Genomic DNA, 11,354 nt, shown 5'->3' on the forward strand with positions numbered 1-11,354 from the left:
TTGAGAAGTGACCGTTGGGAAAAGCTTTATAGACAGCATCAAATTCAATCCGAAAGATACTCATGCGCAATCGCTCTTACGCTCTCTTTGTATCTTCAAAACAATGCAACAATCTCTGCACACTTTCACTTGGGAAAGCTTTCTCCGTAAAGCTTGACTGCCCTTAGACTTTTTCGCCACCTTATTTTGGCCAAAAGTTCATTCCGTTTCGAGTTGTGGCATTTTTCAGGCGTGCGAAAAAAATCCTCAGCTCTCCAAGAATTTCTACAACAATTTTTCACAGCCTTAAAGAAGTGAAAATATAGTAAAAGACCAAGTGAAAAATATTTGATTATTATAATTCAAGTAAGTGTGTGCCTAAAAGTATGTTAAGTTCGAGCGTGCCAGTACCACAAGCGTAAAATCCTTGTGAAAGTGCTAGAAAATTGTGTATCCATGGGGGCTTTGCGTCCTGTAAGCAAATACACACCGTCCTGTAAAGAAACGAGGAGGTGGTGAAAATTAAAGCTGACCAGTGTGACACACATCGGGCAACAGCAGCTGGCGGGGAATGGGATTGGGCCAGAAGGGAACATCTTAAATTATGCAAAATAAAATTATGGTAATGCTGTTGGCCAGAAAGCAAGAGTGGGAGCTTTGCCAAGAATGAAAGACTGGCACACACTTGACCTCCGAGGAAAGCCACTCGAGTTGGGCACACAAGACACTGCAGGGACATGGGCCTTTGTGGGCCACCAGTGGGTGGTGCACGTATCAGAGAACCTCCCAACCACCCAGCCACCCCCTCACACAAGTGCACGTTGAACTTGAGAAAAGAGCAGAGGAAAGCCCCGCGAGGAAAATGCACGATACACAGCGAATCGCTACTTGAATCTCCAAGGAAAAACCCATCAAATTAGTCACATCTCAGTTAGAATTCTCGTTTAGATTGATTGAAAGCTCTTAATGGGGTTTAAGAGAACTAAAAAGCCACCATTAAGGGTTTCCAATTGTCATTTATCTAATATCTGTCGTTTGCATCTTAAATTATGCAATAAAATTACAAGCACTCATTTACTTTTTGTTTTGGAAATTTTTAATAAACCTTAGAAAAACTTTATTGGGAACTTCATCCAATTAGTTACCAACTTGAGGAGCAACTTGATTAAAGCTTCTTGTTAGGAAATAGGTTTTAAAAATTTAATGATTGATTTGTGGCCAATAATTGAATTGTTGATACTCTGCCCCCTGTTTACTCCCCGAAATAGATCGAATAGAGCTTAGCACACACGCGACATGGCGTGTCCTTTCTTCAGGCGGGCGGACTCGCTGACACGCCAGCCCTCGGTCATTGCTGAGCCCGGGGGCCACTGGGCACTCGAGGACGAGGAGCTATCGGATGACGCCCTGACCCTCACGCACCTCCAAATGGCCATCCAGCTCCTGACGGCGCCTTCCAACGAGGATCTCAATACGGCAGTCACCTCATTGATAGCCAAGTACCGCCAGAACTGGCCCAATATTCACAAGCTGTGAGTAAGAACTATAAGCTATAAAATATATATTAAAGATCACTTACAACTTTCTTTTTATTAAAAATGCTCCTTGATTTGTTATAGTTTAGAGCAAAAACCTTACTCTTTAATCCACTCAAATATAAACTGAAACATACCTTAAATATATCATATGTATTGTAACCCCTTTTAGAAAACTGGATCCCCAGACCTTCAAGAGCTGCGCCAACTATGATTACTTGGCGGACATTCAGGAGCTGCTTTTGAAGATGGACGAGGCGAGTGCCAGCGAGATCCTGGTGCTTCTGGGCGAGGAGCTAATCACCTGCTGCTGCACGGGTATTATAGAAAGGGCCTTTCGTTGTCTGGGAACCGATCTCCAGGAGTTTTTGGGCTCGCTCGATGGGGTCTACGATGTGCTAAAGCTGCAGGAGGTAAACTATAATCAACGATAACAATATTATTTCATAGTATATCAAATCTATTTAATAAACAGGAGGATGTGACCGATACTGGGTTTGTGTGTGCCGGCGAAGGAGAGCTGATCTTCACCTCGGAGCGTCCGGTGATTGCCTGGTTGCTCCTGGGTTCCCTGAAGGCCCTCACCCGCATGCTCTATAAGGTGGATGTGAACATCAAGATCGAACCCGTGGAGGGAGATGCCCGTCGGTACCGCTATCTTTTCTCGCTGGTCAAGGACAATTCCCAGACAATGTTGATGGGTCGTCCTACGATTCCCAAGACGATTCCGGAAACTGTGCAGCGTAGCAACTCTAGCAATGCCTCTGATCTGCAGATGAACTCGTCGAGCTTTTGCAAGATGTTTCCCTGGCACTTCATCATGAACGAACAACTTGAGTTGGTGCAGTTGGGCAGGGGATTCAGCAAGTTGTACAAGCCCTATATGGCGGACTTTGGCTGCCAGGCAACGACGTACTTTGATTTTAAGCGCCCCAAGGGATTGACCATGAAGTTCCGGGACATTGTGAGGCGCACCTATACGCCCTTCTTGATTGGCCTGCAGAATCCACCGGGAGCTGTGGATTTCCCGGCCATCGGGTTGGAGATCAAGGGTCAGATGGTGCACTGCCCCGAATCGAATTCCCTGCTGTTCATCGGGTCACCCTTCCTCGATGGTCTGGATGGCCTAACCTGCAATGGTCTCTTTATCTCGGATATTCCACTGCACGATGCAACCAGGGAGGTGATCTTGGTGGGCGAACAGGCCAGGGCACAGGATGGATTACGCCGGCGAATGGACAAGATCAAGAACAGCATCGAGGAGGCCAACTCAGCGGTGACCAAGGAGCGAAAGAAGAACGTCAGCCTGCTGCACCTCATCTTCCCCGCCGAGATCGCAGAGAAGCTCTGGCTGGGCTCCTCCATCGACGCTAAGACCTATCCGGATGTTACCATCCTGTTCAGCGACATTGTGGGCTTCACCAGCATCTGCTCCAGGGCCACTCCGTTCATGGTGATCAGCATGCTGGAGGGTCTGTACAAGGACTTCGATGAGTTCTGCGACTTCTTTGATGTATACAAGGTGGAGACCATTGGGGATGCCTACTGCGTGGCCAGTGGACTCCATCGGGCATCCATCTACGATGCCCACAAGGTGGCATGGATGGCCCTCAAGATGATCGATGCCTGCTCAAAGCACATCACCCACGATGGGGAACAAATCAAAATGAGGATCGGCCTGCACACGGGAACGGTTCTGGCCGGAGTAGTGGGTAGAAAGATGCCCAGGTACTGCCTCTTCGGGCACAGCGTCACCATAGCCAACAAATTCGAGTCGGGCAGCGAGGCGCTGAAGATCAATGTCAGTCCCACTACCAAGGAGTAAGTTGGAGATTTTATTATTTCTTTTATAATAGCATCTCATAACTTTTTGCCATTCTTTCAGTTGGCTCACAAAGCACGAGGGCTTTGAATTTGACCTGCAGCCCCGGGATCCCTCCTTCCTGCCCAAGGAGTTCCCCAATCCCGGCGGCTCAGAGACCTGCTATTTTCTGGAGAGCTTCCGTAACCCAGCTTTGGACATCGAGTTGCCACTGGTTGAGCACATCAATGTGGCCATGAAGACCATATCGGAGGGCGGCGATGCTTAAGGACCCATCTACAGACCTAGATCCAGAACCAGACCATTAACCCCAATCTTCCTGTAGACCCACACGCTCAGTAGTCGTATAGTCGTAGTTCGGTGCACTTGTATTGTGGTTTTGCCTGTTGCCCTGCTTAGCCTAAAACCAATAAACTATCTACCAAAGGTTGCATTCCAGCACAAGAGATGAACACACTTTATTGGGGCTATATATGATGGGAATCTTAGGCGGCGGCCTTCTTCTTGGCCTCCTCCTGCTTGGCCCTCACGAAGGCCCTGACCTTGTCGCCGATCTTGCTGGCCATCATGCACTGGTGTCCGCGGAAGGCCCACTCGTCCGTGGGACTCTTCTGGGAGTTGTCATCGATGCAGCTCTCGGCGATCTTGAGGGCCTCCTCCTCGGTCAGGTCCATCTTGAACTGCTTGGCCAGGCGGTCGGCGTGGTAGCCCTGCTGGTCGCAGAAGATGCCCAGCTTGATGGCCGTGCAGGTCAGGTACTGACGCACATCGGGCTCGTTGGGGAAGACCAGGTTCTTCAGCTGGGCAATCTGCTCGTTACTCAGTGGAGTCTCCTTCAGGCACTCCACGCGGATGCCCCTGATCTCCTCGCCGGTCTTGGGCGTCCACTCATCGGCATGGGCCTTTATTAAAGAGAGTTGATATATTATTAATTGTTTTGATTTATTAAATGTTTTATTATTGTAAAAAGATTAAGCTAAATATATTCATTAAGTTAATAATTTGCAACTAGGCTACCACTTATTCAATAATATATAAAGATCCAATATGCCTTAATAGGTAATTGCATGTTGTGACTAATAAATGTATTGTACTTTTTAATTTCTAAAGATATTTGGCACTCCCCGATTTTGTATTGAATTTCCCTACTGGCTTTAAATAAACTTTTAATTATGCAAAACCGTACTTGCAAGCTGTTTAGATAATGTAGAAATGCAAATAAACATTCTTGTTTATATTTGCATCATTATTATTGCATTTGAAATAATATTTATAAAGAAATTAGACAACAATCTTTAATGTGTAGTGCTGTAAACAAAATACAAAGCCTTTAAATGTTGGATATGGGATTTAATTTTTATGTTTTCGATCATGTTGAAATTTAGAAAACGTTTGAACTTAGAGAAGAGTAATCAGTATTTTTTATATATCACTTATTTATTTTTGAATGAAGAAAAACTAATATAAACATAAAGCTGAAGCTGAAGAAGTTTCCCTCTATCAGATGTTTTTATATATACATTATATTACACATATATTATACACACCACAGCGCACAGGGCCAGAGCAACGATCAGATACTTGAGCATAGTGAAATATAGTTGCACGATCGCGGCGTAGTTGAAGTTCTGAACTGAAGCGCCGACGGGTAAGTGCCCGGCTTTATAGCGACCGCTAATCGGTAATCGCAGATCGCTCGATGTCTATATGTCTATGCTCTCCCCGGATTCTCTGTGCCAAGAGTTCACTCGCTTATCTCTCCAGTCCAGTTCCCAACTACACTGTTTAATTGCATTTCTCCCCACGGCTGATAAGTTTGGAATGAAACCCAGACTTCGACTGGAATCGAGCATTTGCTCAGCTCCATTTGCTATGCAAAACTCAATTCTTGATTAACTTGTTTATTGAATAGATTTTCAGATAGTTCATAGTTTTTTTATTTCCATCTGGGTGTTGAACTGAGTATTTACATTGCTAGCTGATAATGATTCACCTGCAACAACTTATATGCTCTTGCTTAATCTTTCAAATTAAAATTATTTCCTGTTTTGAGAAAAATGAATTAATTTGCTCGTGCCTAAGGGTTATATGATGTAAACTGTAATGAATCTCCAGCCAATTAATTGGGTTTAATCTACACTTAACTTTTTGGGTATAGTTTGAAAGGTACCATATTAAATGTGTTGAATTTAAAACATATAACATCGGGATGATAAGATCTCTCTGTATCAACAAAACCGATTATGCATGTTAAAAATCCGTCTTTCAGCTTGACATTGCACTTGACCCCTTATCAGTTTTATAGGACTAATCATTCCTAACCAAAATTCCACATACATGTAGGTCTTCGTATATATACGTACATGGCTGATAACAGGAATTAACGGCGCTTTCACCCAGTTAAAAGGCCGTGAGGAGCGATCCAAGTGGCCAACTGTCAATTCGACGGCCATTATGCAAGCCCATGCAATCGTATTTAATTAAATCAAATAAAATTCACAGCTGGCCGTCGAGTTCCAAATTAAATTTGGCCTCAGGCGACAGAGAGATGTCATTACTATGGGATGATTTCGAGCACTTTTCGTAAACCCGATGGTTCGCTGGGAACCACGCGCCCTTCAACTAATAACAGTTGCCTCAAAGGGGCGTACTGCTTTTCACAACTATTATTATTATTCAAAGGAGGCGAGTCCTTAACTGAGGGTTAGATAGCAGGGTTAAAAAACAGGGCTCTCCGTTGGGAAGGTCGCAATCGGAAACAGTGTTTATGCGAGTACCCCAAAACAATGGTCATGATTACCATCGCAATAGAGTTCTCAATTTCTCTCCCCCGGCATTCTGTTCTTGTTGTGTTATTAGGAAAATTATACAAACTATATGTATATATACGGGATGTGTTGGGTGAAAATTATATTAACACCCTGAGAGCGTGTCAATGGCCAAAGTCAGGAACTGAATCTGTTGGATATCTCAAATTACTGGGTTCGAGAATGGGAAATGAAATTGGGATGGGGATTTAGATTGGAAAACTGCAGTTAACGATTACATAATCGGCCTGTTAGAGGTGTCAAATGCTTGGCTGCCGGAATTCGCAATATTGTATAAATTGTGAGCTCCTTGAGCCATTTATTGTTTGAAATTCGAGTTTCCGGCTGGGATACGAAAAGAAAATGTGATATGATGTTGGGTATTTTTTTCTATTTGGCGTGTGTCATATGAGAGGGCCTTGTAGGCCAAATCCTTTAAGGAAATATATGGTTCTAGGAATTCTAACTTCCATTGCTGTCCTTATTAAATGTTTAAATATCTAGTATTTTTAAAGGATACTGAAAATATTATATACTTTAATCAAAATGCTATTATTTTGCCCACAACTGTGTGCATCTGCATATGACACAACACAATTCTAGCAACTTGCCAACAGAGATTTGAGTTAACAAAATGGCAGCCCACCAGTCGCACACAAAGTTTCCTTGAACTTTTAACAAAATTTCACGTTTCCATGGGTTTCCGGTCGACGATGTTTGCTTCTTTTCATTTTCCGCAAGAGGAAGACTTCCGCCGCAAGAAAAGCAAAATGTAATTTCATGGCTCGCTGAACGAATCCGAATACATGAGAGTTCAAAGTTTCAGCTTTTGGTCCTGCCAAGGAGCGAAAGAGAGATGTAGAGAGTCTCTGTCACAGGATGCTGGCAGGACTTGAAAGCGCAGGAAGTTATTTAATGAGATTTTCTTTGCGTCAAAGATAAGTCGAAGGAGCCATTCCGAAGCCTGCAATCTTGTAAAACAATATGCAAAACAGGCGGGCGGGGGTGGTGTGTTTCTGTATCTGCGATTGTTATTCTCGAGTTGGCTGTGAGAGAGAGAGCTGAAAAGGATAAGCGCAGGACGAAGGACGAACGACAATTGTTGCACACACTCGAAATTAAATTAACTTTTTTCGACCCTGTCCATTTTGGAGTGCCGCCGTCGCCTGCATTGTTCAAAACCAACTGCCGCTGACAGTTCCAAGTTCCAAGGGGAAGTTGGGCCGCGATGGGCAGGGGCATTCCGACCTGGCTAACCCATGACAGACCCACTAGAGGCCTCACAGAACTAGAGACAATCGACTCCACCGATTGCTCAAATATTGGCTTGGGGTCGCGGCACCAAAAAGAAACCAATCCAAAAACCAAAAACCAAAAACCAAAACCCAAACACAAAGCAAACAAATCGCAATCGAAATGTATGAATGGGGCAATGACGCAAGGAAATCTCATTAGCCGCATGTCTTCAAGTTTCAGTTTTAATTTTGTACAATATCTCCATATGTGTGTTTGGGTGAAAAGATCTTTCTCTGTATACACTTTTTTTTCGGGGGTCTTGATCAAATAATTTTGCGGCCACTGCATGTTAAATATTTGTCAACATTTTAAAGCACTTTTCCATTGTTCCCCCTCCAGATCCTCGTTTTATTTAATTTTTTTTTACCCGTTTTTACCCACTGAATCAGAAGCAGTCGAGTTGGCCACTTGAGATGTCCATCCGTCGGAGCCATCAAAAGAGCACTGAGATGCCGAGGTGGTAGTATGTGGCACACAGAGCGGTGGTCAAGTCAAGACCCGGGTTAAGTAAAGTAGCAATGATCCCGGAGTGATTTCAACTTTCCTCGTCGAGGGCCCAGCCAACGGCTACTTATTACACCGCTGCCAGTACATGCGTATCTTCAATTCATGCCCAAGATCAGCGTTTCCTTTACTCGATCAAACAATTTATATTTCCTAAAGGCCTTCCGATATTAAATACCCTACTGCGTATTTATTAAAATTTATTTTTAAATTGATTTTTCATTATTTATAATTTTCTAATGGTGATGGTTTGGTCGGACTAGGTGAGGTTTCGAGTTATTTTCAGATATAATTATTTAATTTATCCAATCCATATTGGATATTAATATAATTAAGCCAGTATTTAAAGGAAATATAACATGTTCCTTAATTACAAAGTAATTTATAATATAAATAAATAAAATAAATATTATACGTTTTACAACCTTTAAGGATTGTTCAGAAATATGGCTTACTATATAGGAATGTCGAAAAGATAATTTGATTATTTGCTTTTCTTTTTTCTTGGGATTACGATTTTGTTTCTGTTTTTTCGGTCTGCTAAGTAGAGCATTTATAATTCCTCAAATCTCATTTGATTGATTTCCATTTCTTGCTACGATTTTTTGTTGATTTCATTTCCATTGTTGTTGCCATGCTGCGCATGTTGCCTTGGCTGTTGATTATTGTTGTGTGCCACTGTGTGCGCGCCTTATATTGTTTGTATTGGACCGCCGCCCGTTCACCCCCCTCTCAGTCTCCCTTACTCCTACAACCAGCGTACCGCCAACCCCTCCCCCGCCCCTCCCGCCTTCAGGGGGCCGCTCAAGCGTGAAGAGAGCCAGCCAAGCCGTCGACATAATGGACATGTTTCAGCTTTTGTTGTCGGCACTACACAGAAAACAAAATATGGTAAATATTAAATAAATTGTAAAGTTTATTATTATTATTTTTGCATATATATGAAATTTTATAAATATAATTTTACAATACTTTAGAGAAAAGGTTTCTATTTAAATTAAAATAGATTTTTAAACTAAGCAACTTGGTTTTGCAAAAGGTTCCACAAGTTTACAAGGTAATGTTATAATTTGGGTATAGTATTTTTGGAATTTTCTTTTTCTTGTATATTTCATTCTTTTATGTTACTCTTATACTAAAATACCATCTAAACGCATTTGTTTTGGGTTCTATTTTTTAACGGGTAGAGCTCTTTAGATTTTATATTTTGTTAATAGAACTTGTAGGAAAAGTACTATAAATCGAAGAAGTTTAAAATTGTTCTATGTAGTTTCCAAGCATAATGCGGAAATGTTTTTAAATTTTTTTCTCTGTGCAGCAACAACAACAAAGTAAGTTGTCATCTCCAGCGCTGCTCAACTAATTTGCATATTTGGTCGCAGTAAAAACACTTTATAAGTGGCCACCCAGGGCAGCTGTCTTCGTGTGTGTGCGTGTGTGTATATAGGCGTACTTTAAACAAAGTTAAAATGCGAGAAATTGGCCCTGCGCAAAACACCAGTAGCTCCACGGTAGCAGCAACAGCAGCAACATCCACGCACGGCAGCAACTTCTAGCCATTTACTGTTGCCAACAACTGTGACCGGGCCAAAAAGACGACGTCAGCGGAACTGGAACTGCCCCTAATATATATATGTGTGTGTGGAGGTCCTTAGGCCACTCACACACACCCATGCAATCACAAACACAGACAGACTGGAAACTTGTTTCTTTTGGCCAACTTATACAACATTGTTGCCGCTTTATGTTCTTCTATTTTTACAGTGTGTGTGTGAGAGCCATAGCTCCTCCTCCTTTGTAGGCGGGGTCTCTGAAAGAGCGAATCTCGCAGAGAGAAACACAGAGAAACTGAGAAAAAGAGAAAGAGGCAGAGCATTTCCGGCGGATTCTGAAATTTCAGGCGCGCGCAATGTCGCCGCTTCGTTCGCACACGTGACTGTCTCGTTTGCTCGGCACTCGTACTCGGTTTGTTTCAATTGCAATTATTTTGTAACATTCCAATAGGCCAGGGCAACCCACCTCCCTAAAAAAAACAAAAAATAAAAAGCTCTCATTCCAACGCAGCGGGATATAAACCACATTATATAAAGGACTCTTTATGTAAAAATCGTTTGTTTTTTTACATATGTTTTAAAAAATTCTTTAATGTAACAAGTTTATATCGAAATGTATTGGATCATATTGCATTCAATTTTATATTCTTATTAGTGTCTTTATTTTAGGACGCTTAAAATGATATACATATGTTTGTATTTAGTCAAATTCATTACTAACTTATTCAAAACATGTTTTTCCATTTATCAGACCAAATTGGGAACACCTTTTTTTAATTTAAAATATTATTTTCTAAAGGAATAAAACAAACAATTAACTTAGGATAATAAAGTTTTTTTAAAATTATATTGTGGTTTGGGTAATAACTACTGTAGTTTTTAAGGATCTAAGGAAAAAATAAAACCCTAAAGAAAACCAATTTATCTCTTTTTATCAAGAACGTCTGCATTATAATATGAAGTATAATGAACGAAAATGCAATTATTCGTATACCTGTACTTGGATTTTATTCATGGAGATTTTAGCACGCACTTCAGACATTTTTCAGCAGCGGCAGCTGGAAATGTGCCAAAAACCAAAGCGGAAACTTTAGTTTTGCCAAAGCGAGGAGGGGTACATAGAGCAGAGGTCTGGGAATACTAGGTAGTAGCCCCCGCTCCCCAAAAAAGCAACAACTTCACAGTGTCAGTTGAGTGTGTGCAGAAGTGTGTGTGCGTGTTAGCCATGCCAACCAGCGGCGAGGTCGCAACAACAACGCTTTTGGTTGGCTATTCCATTAGCCGAAAGCCCAAAGCGCTCTCACATACAGAGGGGCAAAATAAAAAAGAAGGAAATTGTGAAACAAAGGCAACAAAGAAAATGAAAGAAACCCCAAACAACCACCAGTGCACCACCACTGAGGCAGTGAAGCACCACTACCACCACCACAGCCTCAACCACCGCACCACCACCAACACACAGAGCCAGCCAGTCCGGAGTGCTCTCCCTCCACATTACTCATACGCCGCGTCGCCGCCTCGAGTGCACAATTTTGTATACAGTACCAAATTAGATTTGAAACTTTTTTCTTAATTGCCAGCCCCTCTGCCGCCGTCGACGTCGACGTACGCGGAGGGCAGAGCGGCCAACAGCGACGCCGACGCAGGCAGCTGCGCCACACAAAGGTGGTTGCAACACTCTCTGAATCCCTGAATCCGAAATCCTCCAGATACGTGTGTGTATATACACTCGGGCACTTTCAACCCTCGTTTGCCGAGCCGCTTTTGTATTGGTAAATGTTGCCGCTTGCCGCCATTGCTGAACGTCGCCGTCGATTTTGCCTGGGCTGCCGTGCGCTGTGGCGTTTTGGCCAAAAAG

General features: G+C 42.6%; 2 protein-coding genes across 2 annotated transcripts; one reads left to right on the forward strand and one right to left on the reverse strand.

Annotated features, from left to right (window-relative positions):
- Positions 1-194: 194 nt before the first annotated feature.
- Gycalpha99B (guanylate cyclase 1 soluble subunit alpha 2) lies at positions 195-3,780 on the forward strand. Its single transcript, XM_017071274.4, has 5 exons — positions 195-345; positions 1,248-1,511; positions 1,687-1,927; positions 1,990-3,335; positions 3,400-3,780. The coding sequence occupies exons 2-5, from the start codon at positions 1,276-1,278 to the stop codon at positions 3,602-3,604; spliced, it is 2,028 nt and encodes a 675-aa protein (XP_016926763.3). The 5' UTR covers positions 195-345; positions 1,248-1,275; the 3' UTR covers positions 3,605-3,780.
- Obp99c (Odorant-binding protein 99c) lies at positions 3,765-5,043 on the reverse strand. Its single transcript, XM_017071275.4, has 2 exons — positions 4,884-5,043; positions 3,765-4,238 (listed from the first exon to the last, which is right to left on the reverse strand). The coding sequence occupies exons 1-2, from the start codon at positions 4,923-4,925 to the stop codon at positions 3,822-3,824; spliced, it is 459 nt and encodes a 152-aa protein (XP_016926764.1). The 5' UTR covers positions 4,926-5,043; the 3' UTR covers positions 3,765-3,821.
- Positions 5,044-11,354: the final 6,311 nt, after the last annotated feature.

The sequence above is a fragment of the Drosophila suzukii genome, chromosome 3 (assembly GCF_043229965.1).
Source record: "Drosophila suzukii chromosome 3, CBGP_Dsuzu_IsoJpt1.0, whole genome shotgun sequence".
Classification (NCBI taxonomy): domain Eukaryota; kingdom Metazoa; phylum Arthropoda; class Insecta; order Diptera; family Drosophilidae; genus Drosophila; species Drosophila suzukii.

Bases quoted from the DNA above. Each gene is read 5' to 3' on its own strand.
- Gycalpha99B (XM_017071274.4), top strand. From the start codon at position 1,276: ATGGCGTGTCCTTTCTTCAGGCGGGCGGACTCGCTGACACGCCAGCCC. The intron at 1,928-1,989 runs GTAAACTATAAT...TTTAATAAACAG, and splicing joins ATGTGCTAAAGCTGCAGGAG to GAGGATGTGACCGATACTGG. The intron at 3,336-3,399 runs GTAAGTTGGAGA...CCATTCTTTCAG, and splicing joins GTCAGTCCCACTACCAAGGA to TTGGCTCACAAAGCACGAGG.
- Obp99c (XM_017071275.4), bottom strand. From the start codon at position 4,925: ATGCTCAAGTATCTGATCGTTGCTCTGGCCCTGTGCGCTGTG. The intron at 4,239-4,883 runs GTGTGTATAATA...TCTTTAATAAAG, and splicing joins CTCTGGCCCTGTGCGCTGTG to GCCCATGCCGATGAGTGGAC.